This window comes from Rousettus aegyptiacus, unplaced genomic scaffold, assembly GCF_014176215.1.
Source record: "Rousettus aegyptiacus isolate mRouAeg1 unplaced genomic scaffold, mRouAeg1.p scaffold_m13_p_13, whole genome shotgun sequence".
NCBI classification, from domain to species: Eukaryota; Metazoa; Chordata; class Mammalia; order Chiroptera; family Pteropodidae; genus Rousettus; species Rousettus aegyptiacus.
Genome location: NW_023416288.1, coordinates 29,338,070 through 29,362,639, shown reverse-complemented (window position 1 = coordinate 29,362,639; position 24,570 = coordinate 29,338,070). Strand labels below are relative to the sequence as shown.

Genomic DNA, 24,570 nt, shown 5'->3' with positions numbered 1-24,570 from the left:
TGTTCCATCTTAAAATAAAAACGAATCATTTCTAGTCACGCAAATTGCTTTCTATTTTAGAGAGAACTGCTAGGAAAAAAGAGTTAATTGAACATAGCTACTCTTTTAATTAGTCCTTATTATTTGGAAAACTATATAATTGCTACACAAATTCCTGGAAATGTTTGGCTTTTAAACTGTTCTAAGTCAGAAGGGAAAAATGCTGTCTTAAATTTTTTATAGTTGATCTGACCTTTTAAAATAATAGTAAAAACAATGTTGTAGCATTTGAACTATTTTAAATAGTTCTTCACTGCAGATAATATAATTTACCTTTTGAAACTTTAAGCACTTCAAGATACTTCCTGGACTTTTACCTGAGCTCTATACTGTCTAATAATATCATATCTCTTTGATGCTCAGCTCAAAAATGAAGTTTGCAAGTTTCCCAAGGAAGACAGGTGTGCATAAGATCAATTTACTCCCAGGGTCAAAGAGCAAAATTCTAAGGGTATCTAGAGACACACACCTATAGAAATTGTAATTTTTTGATGAAAATTGGTACAATATGTTGCGCAGATGAAAGAGAAAAAAATGTTCTTAAAGTATACTTATTGCTGAAACTGAAGAGCCGATAGAGCTGACAGCTTTCTAAAATTTATTCCTACAGATCTTTTTCTTCTGACCTGTTCTGATAAAACTCCTTAAAACATCTCTACATGATGAATATAAAGAACAGAATCTGGGCAACGGATAAAATTGTAGATCGCACCAGCAGTAAATTCATATGTATTGCTCTTCATTGAAATAAAATATCAATAGATGAAAATCATAACTGCTTTGTTCCAAAGATTGATTGACAAGTTCGAATTTGAAGCCCACATCTTCTTTATTAGCCAAGTCTTTCAGAAAGAGAAAATGTGGACTTGATTTGTAAGCAATGATAAATGGTCTGGGAAAGATGGTAGTAGGGCCAATTTGATATGTACAGTATTTCATATTGGCAAATTGTTTCAAGAAATTCCACCCTTTCCCAAAATGTCTTCGACATCCTTGGGAAAATACATACTATCATGGGCATAATATATTTGGTTGTCACTAACAATCGAGAATCCATTTCAAAGTGGGAAGCATCAACCACAGCTCTTATAGAGAAAATAAGACCCCAAATCATTTTGCAGTATTGAGTATGATTTTTAGATGACAACAAATCATTTTTTATTTCAAAACTAGATCTAAAAGCTCATTTATCACTCTATGTTCTATTAAAATTTAATTAGGTATTTCTCAAGTTCAATTACATATGCATTCCAAAAATTCTAAATGTATACATAAGAAAATATTTATTTTAACAAAGAAGGGAAAAAGTATATTTCTCATTGTCAATAGTCTAAGTTATCAAAAGGAAGGGTTTTCATTTGATAGTTTCTCTTAGTATGTCAGATGAGGGACAGGTACAAAAAGAAGTGATATGGAGTTATCATATGATACATGGGTAGTGAGAGTGTAAGAGTTACTTTCAATTTTAAAATAGCGTTACCAATTTAGATGGGTCCAAGCCAAATGCTGGATAGATTAAAATATGTTTGAAAATAATTTCTCACTATATTATTATTTTGTCGCCCTATTCTTGGCAAAGGAACTATACTCTATATCTTGGGGCCAAAGGACTACTGTCTACACACTCATACTTGTTGCCACCGAATCTCTGACCACTATTTACCAGCTGTGTGACATCAGGAAACCAAATAAAATGCAAAAGGACTTGGTATTCTCATCTGGAAACTGAGAGCACTTAGCTCAACAACTTGTAAAGATGCAAAGAAATGAGCAACTAGCAAATATTAAGTCCTCGATGAATGTTCTATATTGCTATGTCATTATTTCATTATATTGTTATTATTTTTACAACGGCATTACTTTCCATTCTCTTAGCATGGAATTATATTAAAATATGATAAAAATAACAACCATCGATATTTATTTAGTTGTCATTATCGACGAGAGAACATAAAAATTTGCTATGGCCCCATCTCATTTCTCAAGCAGACTTTAGTAACCTCATTTTCAGTCTACGTATATGAGACAACTACTTAGAAGTCAGTGCTCTAAAATTAAATGCAGTAATAATGACATGTTCAACACAATAACAAGGAGATAAAATAGAATATTGCACTTACTTCTGTGTCCTGCCCAAAATTATCTACCATCATTCCATGGTAAACCCAACCACTCTAAGAAAACTCCAGGCTGACCATTATTGACTAGTTATCTAAAAATACTTGCTCTGTGGACATGACAGTAAGAACCTATTCTCTGCTCTTAAGTTGAATGAATATTTTTTTATTTTTGCCACAAGCAGGGAAGAAATTATAGAAAGCCATGGTTCCTATTTTAAAAGATGCTGCATCTAGAAAAGAATTGACAGTTTGACTGATGAAGAATAGATATGCTCTCTAGTCAAGTTTCCAGTCAGTTTTGTACTAATGGATTTTAAATTTCCTTATACCATTAAATCGAACAGGTATGAACAAAAGAAGGAGAAAGACATAGGTAGTTTGGACTGTTTGTATGTGCCCAACTGATTCAACTGCTTTGACTACGTAACAAATATACTAATTTTTAAACATTCTAGGTGGTTATATGGCAAAGTATTTTAGCAAAGGCTACATTTATAAGCACAAAACATTTTGGTTAAGTACAGATACTTCATAAGTCAATGAAAAGAAATAATAGGTAGTTTACAATAAAAATACTAACAAAAAATTTCGACTAATACTTACTTTCTAGATTAGACAACTCACTCAAATCCACTTTATTAGTTGGCACATGGACAACCTGAATGAAACGGAATCACCTGGGGCAGAGTTCTCCCCTGGGAGGAACATTCCAGAAGAGCTGATATTTTAGACACTTTGTCTTTTGGAAATCCTCACCATTAACAAATATTAACATGGCAGCTACAGACTATAACACACTGGGGCTTGGAGAGGTGTGGCTTTTTATATCCCAACATGTTTGCATCAAAGAAACCCAGATCAACAGCTTTATACCACTCTCTTAGCTGGTCCTCAGTGTGTGCCAAATGAGTCAGTTATTATCAAAATCTTCAGAATTTAAGGGGTTTGTACTTCTTTGATATTAACAAGTCACACAAGGATTGTTATTCGCTCATTTAATAATTGAATAAAATAGACAATTTTAAGAACTATTAATATCTTAACTTCTACAGTGGAAATTGCTATTTATTTTTTTTAAATACTTGATGTTTTCCTCTTTGGTTTAATTAGAAGCATGAGATGCATAGTGTCCCTTGCTCACTATATAAAAACTATTTAGATGTTCTTATAGAAATAATGACTTTAGCATTTGCAGGACTCTTAAAGAGTTAATCTTTAGAAAAACATAACGTGTCCAGTACTCACCTAGGGACTACAGGTAAGACTGAACTATTGAAACAACCTTTTGAAGTGACTGGACCACAGACTACTTACCAAGCATTCAGTAAAATTATTTGTTGAATGAAGAGATGATGTCCGACATTGTTATAAATAAATGAAAGTGTGTTCAGAGTTCTTTGTAAGCCATACTCCTTGAGGGACCAAGAAATAGGGTTCATGCAGCTCCCTCAGATTTTCGCTAGGCTCACTTAATACCAGGGTTTGCCACTGCTTCTCTCATAGTTAGCATCCTTCCTTCACTCTTCTCTGACTCACTCATTTATTTATTCATTGACTCATTTGGCCCATGTTGCTGAACAGCTCTTTGCTGTGATATGTACTAGGCATTTGTGATGTAAGTCAGAGGGGAAGAAGGTCTTACGTTTCAGTAAAAGTTCGGTGTGCTTTATTACACCTTAGTCTTTTGAGTCATGAACAGTAGAAAAGTGTAGCAGTGTGGCATGAAAAAAAGAGCAAAGATTTTTAGAGCCAAAAACTGAGTTCACATCATGGCCCTTTCAATTAGTAGTTCCGTGGTTCATACAAACCACTTAAGAATTAGCCAAAATGTCTATAAAACTTCTAATCTAGGACTTGGCATGTAAGACCTCAATAAAAATAGCCATAATTATTTTATAAAATGGTAACTTTGAAAATATATTTTGTTTGAACATAAGAGATATTTGATATTACCGAATGTATAAAAAACTCTTGTGAAAAATCCCAAGCATATCCTTCCATTATTTCAAGGATGAACAATAAGTGTATTGAAGAAATAGTAATCTGAACTAATTTAGATATTCCATTATATTTTTTCAATTACCTTTAAAGCTTATAACCAACATAAAACTGTTTGGCTTGCTGAAAATTTTCTTTTTGCCATACATATAATAGAAACCACAAGGGCAATATATGTGACAAATTTTGGCTGGTAAAATAAGCAACCATTTTATATCCTACTATAAATGTAGCTTCACAGAGAGAGGCTTTCCTTTCAAAGACACTTATCACAGTCTAGAAACAATTAAAAATTCAGAAAAAGGGCACTATTTATTTTTTTCTCCTATCTTTATATCCGGCACTCACATACCAATGCCAGAAAGATCTCCAGTTTCAATATTGGGAAACAAAGTTTATGTTAAGAAGAATATGCTTATAAAATAATACATCAAAAATTATTTGAGTCTATCTCATTAAAGCCTCAAGTCAGAAAGGAATTTATATTTTTAGAAAGGCCATTCTTTGCTTGCAAAAAGACTTTATGACGTATAATCCACATTCCAGCCACACAATCCCGCCTTCGTGGCATTGAGCCAACAGAGCAAGACCACTTCAAGACTCCATCCTTTTTAGTCTATTCTCTCTGCCCAGAATCTCCTCTACTCCATCTCCCTTAGCCCTTGAAAACTCCTACTTGTCCTTGAAAGCACTGGTCAAACAATAACTGATGAAGTCTTTCCTGAAACTCTTCAAGAAGAGTTCCTCGTTTTATCCTATGTCTAAGGACATCTATTCTCTAGAACAGTATCACTTCTGTTATGCTCCCTAATAGCAAGTCAGTTCTGGCATATATGTGTTCAATCAATAATTTTTGAATTAATGATTTACTTAATTCCTCCATAACAAATTCACAAGTATTTCTAGTCACATACATTGAATGGCAAACAGACATGGTATAGTTCAAAATTAACAGAATTATTATGGTTTAAATGTGATTTTTAAATAACCAAGAACATTAAAAGCCACATTTTATATTTCTACCGCCTAGCTAAATAATGGTGCTTGTCCTCTAATTAAGCTTAAATATGGTGACTATACTGGGAAGTTTAGAAAAGTTTGAGAGTATAAAGTGTCCCACATTTCACACAAAGAGAAGGTGCCATTCTTGAGGACATTCAGTCACTTTCAGGAGCACTTGATTCACTTACCGTTTCAATCAAAAATTGATAATGTACACTTAACATTTGTTTTCACATTATTTAATAAAATTGTGTGCAAAGGGATTCTTTAAAAAAAAATCTCATCTACCACTCACTTTGTCATGTGAAAACAGTAGGTAAAAAATATACATTATCTTTCCTACTGTGAAAGCATGATCCATTTTTATGTAAAGTTCTAGTACCACAAATAGTATGATCATAAAAAAACTAAGAATTCTGTATTGCAGATCAATGGATCTGATCATATACTACAGGAATATTGAGAACTTAATCTATCATGTAAATTACTAGGTTAACTTGGTACAAACAAATTTATATGTGATTTAACATTAAAGTTTATTATAGCATTAGAGCTCCTTTAAGATAGTAACAATGTTTGTTCAGTTGCATATACAGGCAAACAGAATTCATAACACTGTAACCCTTACAGTTTCTTAATGTAATTTTTATTTTTACTGCTAATTAACACAAAATATCTTCTTGGACTACTCAAGTCTTAAAGTAAATAAACATATTTCAGCTATTTTTTTTTCTGTAAACAGGGTAAATATATGAATACTTTTTTTGAAAGTACAAATCCAAAGTGTGGGTAGAATTTTCCTTAGTATCTCTAATACCAAACCCAATATATTTATTAATGTATTTTCTTGAAAACGATGATTTTCTATCATTTTTCCTGGGCCTGTTTTTGAATAAGAAATGACCCTCAAATGAGAAATTGAAGTATGCACGATACATAGTACAGCAGAAACCCGCCAAAACTGTACTTATTGAAAAATTGCCCTATTGTTTCCTTAAATTTTAAATAAATCAATAGTATTTTACCCTTGGGAATTTATAAATTCTAAATTAAAAAAAAATAATGCTTCTAAAGTTTCTTATCATGTAGTTGTTTGCTTTTGCTTTCTACTAAATAAAATTTTCAAAATGTCATACATTTCTGATAGGTTAAAATCTAAAATCTTGCAAGTGAAGCACATATTGACACAATCTGGTATTTTTCCTTCAAAAAGAGACCTCCTCCAAGACTGAAAAATTCTTTTTAATTCCAGAGAATACATGTATTTTTTTTTTAAACATATTCAAAAAGAAAGCTTTTAATTTGTTGTATTTCTTGTTTAAATTAACAGTTCCTTGCTTGGAAAAAGATAAGCAGAATTCAATATGTTTTACATAAATGTACATTTCAGTTATTGCCTACATTTTGTAGAAGAACTGAAAATAACCAATTAATTAGCTGACGTTTTAATGTGATAGGAAAATACACATATTATGAGAGGGAAACATCATTTACTCTACCAGGAAATGAGACTGCTTAGACCAATGTTTCAAAAGTGAACTAGCTCCTCAGAACTAAGAATGCTAAGTGGTGCTATGTGCAAAAGGAATCGTATACTCCAATGCCATTTGGGAAATGTCTATTCAATAGTTAAATAGGTAGTGAAGGACTTCTCAGACCATTTAATATTCTCATGCCCAGTCTCAATCATATCATATGTTATAACAGCAGACTCTTCCAGAACGACTTGATAAAATCTTTTTGTTTTCCTCTTTTTATTTATTTGTTTTTGGAGGCCTAGGTCTATATAGAATTAGATTTTTTAAAAATAAATGTTTTAATTAAAATTTGTTTTTATTTTTCAATTACAGTTCACAAACAATATAATATTAGTTTCAGGTGTACAGCATAGTGATTAGACATTTATATATCTTCATGAAGTGATCATCTCAATAAGTCTAATATCCATCTGACACCACATGTAGTTATTACAACATTACTGACTATATTCCCTATGCATCAAAAAGAATAAAATATCTCAGAAAAAAATTAACTAAGGAGGTAAAAGACCTGTACTCAGAAAACTATAAAACACTGAAGAAAGAAACGGAAGAAGATTCAAATAAATGCACACATAAACCATGCCCCTGGATAGAAAGAATCAACATTGTTAAACTGTCCATACTACCAAAAGCAATCTATCAAAATACAATCTCTATCAAAATACCAATGGCATTTTTCACAGAATTAGAACAAATCCTAAAATTTATACAGAATCACAAAAGATCCTGAATAGTCAGAGCAATCTTGAGAAAGAAGAAAAAACTTGGAAGTATCATGCTGCCTGATATCAAACTATACAATTAAATGATACTAATCAAAACAGCAAGGCACCAAATTAAAAATAGGCCCATAGATCAATGGAACAGAATAGAGAACCCAGAAATAAACCTACACCTATATGGCCAATTAATCTATGACAAAGGAGGCAAGAATACGCAATGGGGTAAAGACAGTTTCTTCAATAAATGGTGCTGGGAAAACTGGAGAGCCATGTGCAAAAATATATATATATATGAAACTGGACCACTTTCTTATGTTATATACAAGAATAACCTCAAAATGTACTAAAGACTTAAATATAAGACCTGAAATCATAACACCTAGAAGAAAATACAGGCAGTAAACTACATCACTGTTAGCAGTATGTTTTGGATATGTCTCCTCAGGCAAGGGCAACAAAAGCAAAAATAAATAAATGGGACTACATCAAACCAAAAAGTTTCTGCACCATGAAGGAAATCATCAACAAAACAAAAAGGCAACCTACTGAATGGGGTAAGATACTCACCAATGATACAACTAGATCTTTACGCACTTTTTTTTTTTTTTTTTGTACATATGTTTCTTACTGGCTTTGTAGCAATATTCAGGTCCCAAAAATCAAACTTTTTTTTTTTTTTAGCTTTGATGGAATTGTTCCTTTAGCTACTTTAGCTCATTTAGAAATTTACATTTCTCTTTTATATCTGGCATTGTTCTCGTGGACATTTGTTTTCTAATTTGCCACTTTCAAAGAAAAAAGTACCAACCTGAATGCTTCAAGGTACTCAATATCTCCCATAGGGGGATCAAGGCCACCTGTCCAGGCAATATTTATATTGTATCCTTCTCCAAGGCCTGTTCCAACCTGGGAAGAGAAAAGCCATGCCACAGTAGGTAGAGGGAGTACACAAGGAAGAAAGTAAGAAGAGAGGAAAACAAACACATGTGAGCTCTTGAAATAAACATCAAACAACATGTCAAATCAGCCCACCCTTGCTTGACAACTAGTGCTCTGGGTTATGCACTTGTTCTGCACTGGTTTTTGCTCCCGTGGGACAATTCAGTAATCTCGTGTAATTTAAAACACCAGCAAAGGACAAGAAAATTATGGGTAATCATGCAATGCAATTACCTGAAAGATACAAATAAAAGTGGGGCTCTAAAGAAATAAACCGAACCTCATTTGGGGCTCCACTGCCAGGGAAAAAGTTCCCTTCATCATAGCGATGGAGTGAAATGTACAGGATGCTGGGGTCAGCATAAAAGGCCTGCTGTGTACCATTTCCATGGTGAACATCCTACGGGGAAAAAAAAACAGATGACAACTACAGTCGTGTCTAACTCTGAGTGGAGACAACTTTTCTGATTCTGAGTTCCCTGTCTTTCTAGCCCACCTTCCTTCTCATTTTCTGTCTTCTCACTATGTCTTCTTTCTCTCTCCCCTTCAGCTTGCTTCCACACCACCCCCTTTACTTCCTGAACTTTCAGGCAAATTACCCTTTAATGCACTCATTTTTTAAACTGGCTTCTAAAAATCAGGAAACCACAGCGAACATGCCCTGGAGACTCCAGATGAGCAGTCATTGAGAAAGCCCAGTCCTTTGGTACAATTAGATATTTATACACCGGCCCTTTGTACTCTTTGCTTCAGTGATGGAATCTCGCATCCTGTTTTATGGAGGAATTTTATGACTTATTAACTGCCAACAGTTCATAACCCCTTAGGCTTAATTAACTAGCCTCATTGGCCTCTGAAGAAAGACTAATGTTTAAACTACAAACTAGAATTTTGCAGAAGGATCTATGGCTTACAGAGCATTTTTGCAATTCTTGACAGAACACTAAACATACGTGTATGCATTGATTTGCCAAGTCCCACCATTAAGGTCAAAGGCTTTGCAACCAGCTGAGTAAATTGGCTTTCTTGAAGTGTTCAGTTCAGTTAGCAATCCCTCAGCAGTTAGAATAACTTCAAAAGAGATGCCAGATGCAAAAAGAACTTCATACTTTATTTTGGTAAAATTGTGATGGCAAGTCAAAGACACAGGAGCATGAGCTCATTAGCTATTAAATCATTTCATCCAAACCAGAAAGATGGCATAAGGGCTTTATGCATCTTGTCCAATCTGTCTAATTTTAATATTATATCATGGCTCTCTTCCCAGCCTCTTTTTCTCTCTTTTTTCTTCCTTATACCACAACCTCTTCCCCCCAACAAACAAATAATAAACCTTGTATCATTTTAATGAATAAAAATTCTTCAGATATTTGTAAAAATTGTTTTTTCTAATTTTTCTATGATATAGATGTTTGCTAACAATTAGAAAAGAAATAGGAAAAATACACTAATAGTATTTTAAAATGTCTCAAAAAAAAGATGTCAAGTATTAAGAATTTCGATTAATATACTTTTTAATATCTTCTGAACAAAAATAAAATACATGACTCTTAAAAATGAACAACTTACAAATTTGTTTTCAATATAATATTACTGCTACATGTGTAGCAGATATGGTTTCCAGGTTCTGTTAAAAAAAAGTTTTGGCCATTTGTAACTATATCCTTATATTGTACTTTATTTTATATCAGTAAAAAACACTATTTTCAAAAACAATTCCTGTGGTTTTTGCATCAGGCACTATATCACTATATTAAATACCTTGTGTGGCTTATTTAACAATTATATGATATATATGGCATTATTCCTAATCTAAAAATAAGTAAACTGAGACTCAGAGAGTTTCAGTAATTTACCGACTATACAGAGAAGTTGCATGATGTGTCTTGAATGCACTTCTTACTCCAAAGGCCAAACTTATAACCATTATTGAGGTTTATATAACTTGTCTCCACTTCAGCCTCCAGCCTAGAACTCCCTTAGTAGACACCACCAAGGCCTCCCTTTAGTGGATCCTGAAAGCCTGCACTAAGCTTGCTATCCCATTTCTTTTAGTGTAGACATACACTAATCCTTTCTGCCTTTTATAGTACATGCATCCAAAATCAATTAAGGAATCATAAAATGCAGGGAAAGATATGCATCATTCCAGAAATTTATTCTGGCTCAAGGCATACTCATCAGGAAAAAAAATATATCAATTCCTGGATTTCTGAATGTTCAAAGGAAAGGAAGGAAAAGATAGTAAAACTATTTTCCTTTACGTGAACAAAATGAAATAGTTTAAGCCACAATGTCTTCAGAGATTGCTATAGCATACCTAGAGGATGGACAAACAGAATGCTTTGAAAAATAACAGAGAAGGAATGTTTGCATTTCTACTACATGATAGAATTTTCAGTCAGCATTGTAAGGAAAATTTTGCTCTAGGCCTAAATGCATCCACACTTTGAAGACCAAAAAAAAAAAAAAAGAAAAAAAAAAAGAAAAAAAATATATATATTGCCTTGATTACTTGTTTCTTTAGTGATGTAAAAGTTTATTTAAGAATGACAAATAAAAGATGATAATTTATCTTAGATATAAAAGGATTCATTCTTGAAAAATGTGTTGGATGCTTATTATTGCATAAATTTCTGAATAAAAAATATAGTCTTGCCCACAACACTGTAAGATTTCAACAGACATTTTTCATTGAAATACACAAATCCAATTTAAAAATACTTAGACAATTCTTGATTAAATATTCACAAACTATTTAGAGATAAAAGACAAAATATGTCTTTTGTTTTGAGCAACAACTTACAATATAACCTTGAGAATATATATACACACATGTGTATATTTATATATACATATACATATTTTTACATATACACATATATATTTATTCAGCTTTCTCTGTTGCGAAATATTCATACGAAGTACTTAATGCTCAGGTATGATCTGAAGAGGATGTTTTCTCCTTAACAACAAAATATACTAGACGATATAGCAAATCACTGGTGTGAGAAATTATTATAACAATAAAATTAACTAAATCATTAAATGCTTCAAAATAGACCTTGTATACAAGATTTGCTCAGAAATGCTGAAAATCACTTCAATGTTTTACTGCTCAAAAATGTACTATGACAATGTATTCTATATAAAGAATTAGAACCAATATGTTTTCACTATGATGTTAAAATAGCTTTGAATAAATAACATACCCTACTAGCTAATATTATCATTTATAATTATTTAGTGTAAACACTTGCGACAATTCTTTGGTTGAATTTAGGGCTTGGCCAAAAATGGAAATGCCCAAAATCTGACATGTAAAGTGCCTTTTCTTTTATGAAGAAAGCCTAAAATGTATTATTTTCACCTGAAAGTCACATTATATAAAAGCTAGCCTGAGTTATGCAGGCGAATCATACTTCTAGAGCAGGTTCATGCCCTGAACTCAATAGCCTCTTGCAAGGTGAAAATCAAGTGCACCTGCTCCCTCTCCTCACCAACCTGAATGTCTCTTCTCCAGAAAGAGAACTGGAATGAATAAGCTCCACAAATCAACTAGAATCATTCCTGCCTAAAATACTCAATGCCTCTGAATTCGGCTGTGGCCTTCAAAAAGTGAGTTAGAGCCCTGGCCGTCTATTTATGAAGCACATAAAAAGCACATGAAACCAGCTGCTGGACAGTGGAGTAGCTTGCCTTCTGCTGGCCTGAGGATTTGTGGAGCTAGCTCACACTGATTAGCTAAAATTAGTGACTTCGGATCTACAGCAATGAAGTTCTTTGCCACTGGAGATCCTTCACTCCTTCTCTTTTGCTCACTTGCAGAGCAGACCTGTCAGCCAGGGAGAACGGATGTCTCAGCGCCACGTGGCACTTTAAAACTTCCTTCTCGGCAGCTGGAAGAAACAGGGGAATTTCCTCAAAGGATCCCTGCAGCTGCAGAATTTGGACGGCTTGAAAGCAAGAACAGGCGGGCTGGTGGTGATCTCAGAGGCAGTCCTTTGGACAGAACTTCATATATTTAGAGAATCTGAAACAAAAACTTCTCCTCTACTATAGCCTGCTGGGAAATCAGTATTCTTTATGATTGGATAGTGGAGCAAATTCATAATCAAAGGCCAGTAAGCTTACGGGACACTCCTTGGAGCTACCAAGCAACTTATTTTATAAATCATATAGAATTATCTCCAGCAGTCTTTTATTCTTATATTAATGTACAAAAACAAAACTTTACAAATCCTCTGAGGTGCAAAGTGTCCATCTATCACAAGCTAGGCATTTTAGCTTTCAAGTCTACTGTACGATTCATTACTTCAGAGTTTGGATATCACGAATGTGTTTTCAAAGCAATTCGGCGGTTATTGATTATCTTCATGGAACCATAAAATAGTAGAGAGCATATTCCTCAGAAAGTAATACTAAAAGATTCTTAAGGAAAAGATTCTTCTTCTCCCATAATTTGGACAAATTTAGAAAGCATAGAAAAATTTTGCCTCAATCCTTGATGTTTATCTGCTATCCTTTGTTCAAGTTTTTGGTTTATCTTTTTAGCAGAACTTACAGTACTAGAAACATATTATTTTTTAAAATTTACTCTCTTATAAATATGCAAACCAATAATTATTATTTAAAATGTCATTTTGTATGTACATGGGAAAATAGGTACTGATGTCCTCATTTTTGTTAAGTTTTAAGACCTTGCTGCTGTAGTATATCTAGGCCTTCAACACATTTCTTTAATGGCGAACTATGACCTACACTGAAACTTAAGCGTTTTTGGAAAAGACATGAGTTTCAATATTCTCAGCACCAAAGTGTTTGCATGAAGGCTACACAACAGTATGTGAAAAACGTCCATTGCTACCAAGCACTACAAATGTTTATCAGTCTTTCATGCCTTTTATCTTCATTTTTAACTTAACTAAGTATTTCTTCACATGGCTTTGTTTGTGCTCTCTCAACCCTTTGGTGTGCTTGCCTAACTGAATCGGAGGGCTGGATGGTGAGGCCACGACTTCTCAATAAGATTTAATTATGAGTGCAGATATGAACAAGATTTAGACTATTAAGTCTTGCACTTCAAAAAAACTTTTAACATATTTTGCCTTTAAATCTTTTATCACCTGCAAAAATTAATTAAGTGCAGATGTAGCAGGTTCGCGTTGGATGCCAGGGTTCATTTCCTGTCTATGCTTTGTCAGACAACCTATTACACCTCCTCGTGAACTGGAGGCAAACTGAAAACGGGGCTCATAAATCACCAGTCGGCTCTCTTTCGCCCTTTCCTGGGTTGGTCCTTTTGTATTGGGCAGGTCTCCAGCTCATTATTCATGAATATACTATAGACAACATGCCAAGTGTCATCCGCATTTAAACAAACCATTTGTTAAACAAATTATAACTCTATTGTGTAAGAATGCATCATGGTAAAATGCAAGACTAATCTAATCCCTCTGACTTTTAATCACTCAGGGTCCCTGCCAGGAGTCATCCCAAACTGGCATACATGATCTGAGATCTTTTCAGAAAGAATGACATGCTGACTTGTTTTAATAATACCACTGTTGCACAACAAGCAACATGATTGCTAACCAGGGGAAGTGGCCAATTGGTTACCAAAGCAACAGCATTCTTTCCAGCACATCTGACTGTTTAAAGTCTATATTCTGTAGGGAAAAGTAAATTCAGGTTCTGTTGGGTTATTTTAACTGTGGAAGTATCAATTCATTTAAGGATCATAAAAGTTGCCCTGATCTGCGCCTTCTTCTCATTAAATTGCAGTTAACACCATGAAAGTGAAACGTGAATGTTTATGGTTTCAGAACTGCAATCCTGAATTTAATGAGTTTCCACATTCAAAGGAAACGCACCCTTCAGTTGTTTGCAAGTGCTAAAGCAAGACAACCTAACAGAGAAATACAAATTCACTCCTTTTTATCTAGAGTCACTGAAAATGCAGCTCTGGCCAGGAATACATACCAGATCTACAATCAATATCTTGCTTATATTTAGTTGGTCTCTCAAGTATTTGGCGGTAATTGCAACTGAATTAAAAAAGCAGAACCCCCTGCGGAATAGAGAAGAACAGAGAAATAAGAAAGCAAATCAGCCAGGAAAACCATTATAAATAATGTTCAGAGCATTTTTTAAAATGCTATATGATCTCTGAAGCCATAAATCTGCTTCTGGGAGTACCTTGCAAGATTTCTCAGTCCATCTGCTAACAATTAGAGGCTTCAGAGACATGCACAGGGCAGGTGACTGCCAGGAACCGTGGCGCTTGGAGATGGGCAACAGTCCCTGGTACTTACATGGCTGTGGATTCTTCAGCGTGATGGCCTGGGGGCCTCACAACAGCAAACCCATTCTGTAAGAATAAGACACGTTTTCAATGATCAGATGTGGGAAGACTCCTTGGATCTCCATGTACTACAGAGCATCAGGCACATACAAAAAGACTGGAGTCTATAGAGGCGTCAGAGCTTGTTTTCTTACCCCTATTACTGTTTCATAGAATGAACAGAAACGATATAACTGATTACATTTTCTCAGATTGCACCTCAAAAAGAAGGCTCCCACGGAGCCAGAGGAAGAACAGGGATTTGGGAGTTGTACCTAGCTGGCAAATGTGCATGTTGGCTGTTATACTAGCATAATTCATTTTCAAAAACAACTTATGACACCAACATCCTACAGAGGGAGAAGAAATTCACTCTTGGTGCAGGTTTGGGTCAAAGTTCGGAAAGACCAGGGAAGACCCAAAGTGAAAATTCTTTAGCTGGATTCCCTCAATGGTTATTTCCACTCCAATGTCAGCAAAATGATAAATTTACACTCACACACTCACATACACACAAAAGAAACCCCAGAAAGGTGAAAAAGAGAACAATGGAAAGCCCATATTTCTTCCAGTCTATAAATTTAGCTTGGATGACTGCCAAGACTTGCAACTTTATTGGATTCCCTAAGTCAATTTCTAGCCCACGTTCTGGAATTTTATAAAGAATTCCAGGGCTGAGTAGCAATCAGATCTATCCATGATCAAGGAATGCCTTAACCTCCAGATTAGTTGGAATGCTTCACAGAATGCTGAAGGAACTCCAGTATGAAGGCAGGGAACTATAAATTCTTGCAAAGGCAGCATGCTCAGAAAAGTTGGGTTGCATGATGTGAAAAAAAAAAAAATCATTTATCAGATGGTTCACACCACCTTTCACTTAACTATGATTCAAGTAACATGCTCAAAAGATCATTTTTCTTTAATACACAATCCTAAAAGATAATTTAAATTTACCCCAGGGATATTTTCACCCCAAATCTTACTATAAGCATAAAGATATCAAGAAAAATAATCTATTCCCTAAGTCTTTAAATACACATAACTTCTTCTATAATGTTATGGTAATTAATACACAATGAGTTAATTTGTTATATATTTTGATGAAAATATACATAAGCTTAGAAGCAAATTAGAAGTCAAATAATGCAATCTCAATTACAAATCTGAATGGTGATAAATATTTTCTTTACTCTTGTTATTAAGGTACTATCTCTCTTGTAATAAAAGATTAATATGAAAGAAACTATTCATGAACCACACAAGACAAGTGACTAAAATTTTAAGATTGTAGAGTGAGACTATAGCATGAGACTTCTAAGAATGAAGAATTCGGTAAAGATTCTGATAGGTGCAATATATTCTATTGGGAAAACGATGGGGTAAAAACAATAACAAATATAAGGCAGTATAGTCAGCATGTACCAACTTTTATAGTTAGAATAACAATAATAATGATCTTTTACAATTCAATTTAAAATACTATGTTTTATGGGTAAAGGATATAGCTAACATTCAGTGGATATAGCCCAATGGGAAGACACTTTTCTACCCAGGAAATCATTTTAAAAAATTCTCCATGCTAACAATGGAGTTGTGTCTTATATACTCATAAATGTTGCTTATAGGAGGATAAATTATAGCCTTTCTGGAAAATAATCTACCTCTGTATATCTATAACTTTTTTAAAAAAACATTTATACTCTTTGAATTAGTAATCTATTTAGAGGATTTTTTTTCCCTAAAGGTGTTATTAACTGTGTAGACAACAAATTATGTAAAAGAGGTTTTGTTTGCAATAGGGAAAAAATGGAAATCATGTAAATTTGCTAATATAAGAATATTTATATGAATTTTAGTACATCTCTACAATGGAATATTAGACAGTCATTAAAATCTGTAGTATAAGTATTAAGTGGAACAGAAATATTTATCAATTTTAGAAGTAAAAATACACAGTATAGTATATCTGAGTAATAGTATTATGTAGGTTTTTAACTTGTAACTTCATATAAATTATATGAAAAATGGTTTTACAATAAGCATTATTTTACAGTGAAAAAATATAAAATAAAAAAGAAAGATGAGAGGTGAATTTTAACGGGTCTTCGAGAAAGCGCTGTGCTCACAGAGGCAAAAAAAAAAAAATAAAGAGTATTCTAGGCAGGAGGAAAATAATGAACAATGGCATAAAAGAAAGGATTTTAGAAAATATTGTGTATGTGATACCTATCTGAATAGAGATTATATTAAGGAACAAAACGGAAATGAAATTGCATAGGTAATTAGCTAGACTACAGAGGACAGAAAGCCAAACAGAATTTGAATTCCATCTTCCTTTTTTCTCTTATAATATTAAATTCACATTAAAATTCCCAATTACATATATTTCATTAAGATTTAAATAGACTCGTTTCGGCCACCTTGAAAATAAAATTATACATTAACCAAGATAATAAACATATATATATATATATATATATATATATATATATGTATATGTGTGTGTGTGTGTGTATATATATATAATCTCCATCCTTAATGTCTTTGATTCCTCCAATGACTACACCTTTCTTTCCCTTTAGAAACCAAAATTCTTGAAAGGGTAGTCTATCTTGCTTTCTCATTTCTACTTTCCCTCATCTTTGCCTTAGTCACCAAACTCTAATTTATCTTCCACTTCCATTAGTCTACTAAAGAAGCTTTTATTAAGGCCTCCATGTCACTAAATCCAATGATATTTTTATGGTCTCAGCCTACCTGGCCCCTCATTAGCTTCCAACATTATTGATTACATCTTCCTTAAAACAAACAAACAAACAAACAAACAAACAAACAAACCCTCTCTCCTCTTGGCTTCTGTGACTTAATACTCTCCTGGTTTCCTTATCTCTTTCCACTTCCTACCAGTCTCATTTGAAGGCTCACATCTTTCAGTCTGCTCATTGAATACTGAAGTTACTCAAAGCCCAGTTGTAGATGTTTCTTCTTCTCTTTTCATACTTACTTCCTAGACAATGGCACTATTCTCATCTACTCAATTATTAACCATCATCAGATACTTCACAGATTTCTATTTCCATAACGACCCCTCCATCTATCATGACCAAAATATCAGCCCACCTACTCAACATCTTCACTGGGATATCTCAGTGTCACTTCAAATTCAATACTTCTTCCAGCCTTCTTTAACTTACCAATGATACCATGATTCATCTAGTGGCTTAAGTCAGGGACCAGTTATCCTGAGTTATCCATAATGGCTCCCGCTCCCTAGCCTTCCTCCATCTCATTTTAATTCATGACTGATTCTCGTTGATTTTGCTTCCAAATATCACTCAAATCTATGTGCTTATATTTCTATCCACTCCTTAGATATTTTGCCTTTGGAATTTCTACTTTTCTCCCCATCAGTCCTCCAGTGATTATTCTTAGTGATTTCAATCTCCATACAGACATCTCATTCAAAATTCTGATTTCTCAGTTCTCTGACTCCTCATCTTCAATAAATTTGTCTTCTTTTTACAGTTATACTCTTAGACCTGGCCATTAACAGTAAGACTCTCCTCCTTCATCTCACTGTCAAATATTCTACTCTCCTACTATCTTATTTTCTAGTTAATGTCTCAACTACACTGAGGCTTCCAGCCCATTGACCTTAAATTTTGTTGTTCATCATTCATCCCCACCACCACATTCACTTCTCTCCTTATCTGGTTAGTCTTCTGAGTCTATTGTTATATTCACCTACTTGTCCCTTTTTCCCTCCAGCATAATCCCCTGGTTGATTAGTCTGCTCAGGCCACCTAACAAAATACCATAGGTTTGGTAGCTTAAACAACAGAAATTCGGTTTTTTAGTTCTGGAGGCTGGAAGTTGAGATTAAGGTCTGGCAGGGTTTGGTTTCTGTAGCGAGCACTCTTTCTGGCTTGTAGATATTCTTCTTTTCCCTAGAGTCCTCACATAGCCTTTCTTCTGAGTGACAGGCATGATGGCAGAGAGAGACAGAGAGAGAGACAGGGAGGGAGGGAGGAAGCAGGAGCGCAAACTCTGATATCTCTTCCTCTTATCAGAGCACCCATCCTACTATCAAAATAGGCTCCCACCTTACAGCCCCATGTAACTTTTCACCACCCCCCCCCCCCCCGCCCAGACACTTTCTCCAAATACAATTATGTTGAGAGCCGGGGATTCAATATATAAATTTGGGGCGGGGGCACGCACATCCAGTTCACAACATAATTTCAGGCACTTTGTTGCTTCCTTCCCTCAACATATTCCCCTTGCAAAATTACAACATTGATTAAATACAACTCACATGTGCTCTGTTCCTGCACCTAAGCTTATACAAAATCCACATGATTGGTCTTCCTTTAAATTCATGATTCCAGACCTCAAATAGGCTCTTCATGATGCCCAGCAACCACATTATATCCCTTAGTGAATTAACTCTTCAGTCTTTCGAGAGAGCATTTCTATCTCCTCTTCCTTCAAATCCTCATTAACCCTGCTCACTCTGCTCCTTGCTGATGACGTTGCTTCTTATTTCAGATAGAAAACAGAAGCAATTAGAATAGAATTTCTTCATCCTTCCATAATAAAATCTACTCATCTACCCCCACCAATCCCTTATCTTACCTAAGAGCAATTAATTCCTCTGGGTACTTAATTAACCCCCCTTGGACTTATTCAAGGACATCTCACCCTCAGTTCTCCCCACTCTCTCTCTGGTATCATCAGTTTTTTCCTATATTGGATTGTTGCCACCAGAACAAAACCATATTTAAGCCTCTCTTCTTAATAAAAGCAAAACAAAATAACATATAATATCATATATGCAAGTAATAACATGATAAATAATCATCTCTAATATTTTGTTACTCATTTAATCCTAACATCTGAGGGCAGATAATATTCTGCCATTTCATAAGTGAGGAAATTGAGGCACAGAAAGATTAAAGAACTTGCTTGAGGTTTCTAACTAGAAAAGACCAGTGCTGGGATTCTAGACAAGACAGCCTGGATGCTAAGGACAGGTGCGTTTAATAACACCCAGCATGTAAGACCGCAGGGCCTGGCCTCGGCCGGCCTCTTCCGCTTCACCTCGTACCACCATCCGCGTTGTTCTCTCCACTCCAGCCACACTGGCCTTTTGGTTCCTCTCATGTGCCCTGTTTCCTCCACTCACAGGCCTTGGCACATGCTCCTAGTTCGGTGTAGGATGTCTTGCACTTACCTTCCCCCTCCCTTTACCTACATAACACCTCCTTATTGGCCCGTTTCAACTCCAACATCACTTTTGCAGGGAAACCATCCCTGAGCCTAGGTAGGTCACTACCAGATTCCTCCGGTTATACTCTTAAAGATCTGCCAAACTTTTCTTCTAAGAATGTGTCTTAGTTTGTAATAACACATCTTCCAGAGGGATTATTTATCTCTTATTTTTGATTATTGCGATTTATATGATTAATGTCCATACCCCAACTCCCCACTGTGGGGTCAGCACTTTATGACTCAGTTCACCACTTTATTATTTACACTTATATAGTACCTGGCACATAGCCAGTGATTGGTAAAGAATGATAACATAAGTTTGTGAATAGATATTACTCTGGCTTTTATGTCTGTGGTCATTTCTTTACTCTGAACTTGGCTGCAAGTTCTTCCTTCTCTCAAAGGTCCCAGCTTTTGTAGGCCTGCTTTTTGTGGGAGGTTGCCTATTAGAAAAATAAAATATTCTATTCCTTACGATTAATGAAGTCTTTGATTCACTAAACTATTGTGGAAAGTGCTTTAAAAATGACATTATTATTCTTACAGAAAAATTTGACTTTCACCCTGGATTCTGGACTTCTTGACAAGGAATTTGTTTTGTACTTTTCTGTACCCCTTATTGTCTGGCACAAAGATTTATTGTGTATGATATAACTTGAACCAAGATTTTCCTTGGCTCACAAACATACTTATCTTCGGTGAATATTTAAATGAGCTTTCTTTGTAAGTAATTTACTGTATTTTCAAAGAACTTAATAATCTATTAGCCTGACAGAAGATAACTATAAGAAAACCTGTATAAAACATTCAGTGGCTCAGTTTACTATTTTCTCATCTAATAGTAATAATAATCCTTTTCATTTTGTGAAAATATTGTTTTCTCAAACTTTCGAGTGTGTATGATGTTCCTACTTAATCTATGTCAATTTATGAGCATTTCACACTGCAGAAGTAAAACCTACAAATGCCACATAATTCCATACAATTCTGAATTTTTTCTACTTTACTTCATGAAAAAATTCTGCTTTATATTTTATACAAAGTCATGAAGACTAAGCAGTTTAGCTAAGCAAATGCATGCTAACGGACTTTTCTGTGGATTTATATTAATTTAACAATGATGAAATTTTTATCTTAATATTGATTTTAAAATATCTTTTCCAGTTTTAAATTATCTTCAGTTATGAACATCGCTGATCACAGATTTTGGCAGTATTTTAACATCACTAAGAGTAACAATTAATGTTTCAAGTACTGAGTATGCTTACATCTCAATTTTGTTGTTGTTATTGTTCAGACTACTATTAGGATGTTTCTCCCTGAGAAATAAGGTGTATTCTCTGACGTCATCACATGGGAAAATGCAGGAGACTATCCGTTCCCCATATAGTCAAATGACACCTGGAAAAGGGAATTGAGGACTTTGTCTATATGTAAAAATGAATTTGAATGAGAGGGAAAGGAATTCAATTATTTTAAACTAGTCTGTTTTCATTAGCTGATGAAATTTCCATTTTCTGGTTGAATTTATCAAAATGTCAAATTTATTTGTGCATTCCTTATATGCACAGTCAAACCCGCCCTAAGAAAGTAAAGGGCAAGCAGTAAACATATCACTAGAATCACTTTAAAGGTTCATTTTTTTTCACTCTAACTGACCAAAGTTCAAATTCCTCTACATAAGCTCAGTTTATTGCCACAGCATTGATGGGAACTGAAAATTTGAAAAGTATAAAATAATCTGATTATTTTACTTGCATGCATTAAGATGTTTTCATGGATAGCAGAAATGTACATGTTTATTTCTCAAACATCCCCATGGCCAAGCAGGTATTCAATGGATAGCAAGAATCATTATTAAATCCAAGTTATTAAAATAACTTAGATTTCAGAAATCATGAAAAGCAGAGCCTAATCACCACCAATAAGAGTGATGTAGAAAGTCAAGAATATACTGTTTAACAGAATCAGCCAATATATACAGACTCCAAAAGAGAAAAGCAAAGGTTATTTATATACTCTTGAAAATATTAAGTAATGAACCAGAGCTTTAAATGCTTGTAATACTCAGTGATCCAGTTAGCTGCTTACTAATTTAGATTTATTTATTCTTTGTAAAAACATAACTGCAGTGCAGTATAGAAAGTCTATGTGATATCTATAAGCTGACAAGAGATTGTTTTTTTTTTTTTTTTTTGCTAGGAGTAGCTGATCAAATATTATATTTTTACTTTTTAAAATGTAACTCTATTTTGGAAAGCTAAAAGAATAAAAACAAAGAACTCTCTTTTGCTGAAAAATGTTTTATATATAACTGCCTACAGTCTGAAGACTAATTGAGCATATCAGGCCAGTTGATTGGAACTCTGTTTTTAAAATGTTTCTTTTAGTACATTACTAATTTAGAGCTCAGTAATTACTTCCCAATGCCTAAGTATTACCACTAAAGTATTTCTAAATGTACCAAAGTATCAATCTTCAATGAAATAATATGTAGCAAAAACAAGCAAAGCATGGAAAAACTCTACAGCATGTATTCCCAAGTAAAGATGTGATGGTTGAATTATTACTCCCAATACATTTGCTGAATTGGAAAGTCATATGCAATGATTTATATGCTTGAAATATTTCACTGGAAGCCAAAATCTCAGGTACCCCTGATTCATATTGATGCATTATCAATTTTAAAAACGACTTTAAACAACATTTCTTTACCTACATATAGGTTGATTTTTAACACAAATAGTTGGAAATATTTTAATGTACTTTGATATTCAATAATAATTATAATTATCAAGCATACTGGTGCATAAGCTATTTGATGCTAGTAAAAATAAGGGCTGAAAGCCAGAAGCTGCAATTTACGTGACTATGCTAAGATAGCACAATTTATCTCCTAACAAATCAGTATGGTGTAAGTGCCCTTTCTAATATCTCAATAAATGTGCTTGCCAAGTATACAAATCTTTTACCTAATGATAAATCAAAGGAGTAATGAAAATAAAGCATCCATTAGCTGGTTTGACATATTTTTAAAAATACAGTAATAACTTTTGGTTCTTTACATTAAGTTGTACAGAGGTTAGGAAGTCAGAAACGTGGTAAAGATAATGCTTTCAAAATATGTAAATGAATAGAAGATCCTAATGTTTTGTTATACTAAAATTTTGTTTTTAAAAAATCATTGCTTGAATTGTGTTGTCTGTTGGACCCTGTTTTGGTTTTTTTAGTTGTATGAGATTTTTCTTCTTTTTTTTTTTTTTTTTTTTTTTGGTTTTTCTTTGGTGGGATGGGGATAAAGATATTTGTTGTAAAAAGATTTAAAATATAAATAATACTGCGCATCATGCTACATTAAGTACTCTGTTTATAAGAATTCCCATCCATCTATTCAGGTAAAGCTGAATACGGCAATAATGTCCATCAGAATTCTCCAGCCCATTGTGGAACACCTCTGGTGGTGCATTTGAACTTGACGCAACTCTGCTTTCCCATCCAAAATGGTGGTGGTTACACTCACTGTAGTGGTATAAGAGTCCATTCTTTTGGCTAAAGAAACTAAAAATTGTTCAATGGAAAATTTCAGTGTCTTTGTTGGTATCACTGGAGGTTAAAATTTTAAGGAAAGATCATAAATGCTACTTTCCCCCTCTATCACTTTCCAGTAATGGATTGGGGGAGTCAGATTATTAGACAACAACTCTGGAGAAGAGAAAGAAAAATAGACTTTGAGTCCTTTCTGCCTTGCCTCCCTCACTTCTGTTTATCTTATAGGAAAAACTGTGTACAACAACTGGCTCAGAGTCCACTTTTCAGGAACAGCTCAGGCATAGCAATAATGTTAATGAACTGACAAATTACCTGCAATCTTGAGCTGACCATTATGGATATGATACAGCTAACCATTTGTTCAACATGCATTACAGAGTACTCCCTCTTCATCTGTAGAGGACACTTCTAAGACTCCATTGGATGCTTAATACCCTATATACAGTATTTTTTTTATACATATATACTTATGATAAAGTTTACAATCCATTTATAGATTAGGCACAGTAAGAGATTAATAATAACTAATAATGAAATAGAAAAATTATAACAATATAGTGTAATAATTATTCTCTCTCTCATTCTCTCTCAAAATACCTTGTTGTACTGTATTCACCTTTTCACTTAAATGAAATACTCTGTGGCTTGTCTTTGGCACATCCAAATTGCCAGCAGCACTACTCTTGCGGTTGAGGGCCATTATTAAGAAAAATAAAGGTAACTTGAACACAAGAATTGCAATACCAGGACAATTGATCTGATAACCAAGATAGCTAGTAAGTGACTAATGGGCAGGCAGCATATACAGTATGAATATGCTGGACAAAAGGATGATTTTGCATCTCGGACAGAAAGGAGCAGGATGGCATGAGATAGCACCATGCTACTCAGAATGGCATTTAAAAGTTCTAAATTGTTTATTTTTGGAATTTTCCATTTAATATTTTTGGACCACAGTTGACTTCCGGTAACTGAAATGACAGCGAAACTGCAGATAAGGAGGGGAACCACTGTACCAGCTCCCATTCGAAGTTCCTATTAAGCAG

At 34.1% G+C, this 24,570-nt stretch overlaps 1 protein-coding gene across 17 annotated transcripts in view; it reads right to left on the bottom strand.

The window, feature by feature from the left end:
* HDAC9 (histone deacetylase 9) overlaps nt 1-24,570 on the bottom strand; it is an 824,368-nt gene that overhangs the window by 159,283 nt on the left and 640,515 nt on the right. For all 17 annotated transcript variants that reach the window (XM_016139429.2, XM_036231088.1, XM_016139430.2 and 14 more), the window contains 4 exons: nt 14,676-14,731; nt 14,344-14,431; nt 8,642-8,761; nt 8,231-8,328 (listed from right to left, as the gene is read on the bottom strand). In XM_016139429.2, the coding sequence (XP_015994915.2) occupies nt 8,231-8,328; nt 8,642-8,761; nt 14,344-14,431; nt 14,676-14,731 (362 nt within the window). The remainder of the gene's footprint in view (nt 1-8,230; nt 8,329-8,641; nt 8,762-14,343; nt 14,432-14,675; nt 14,732-24,570) is intronic.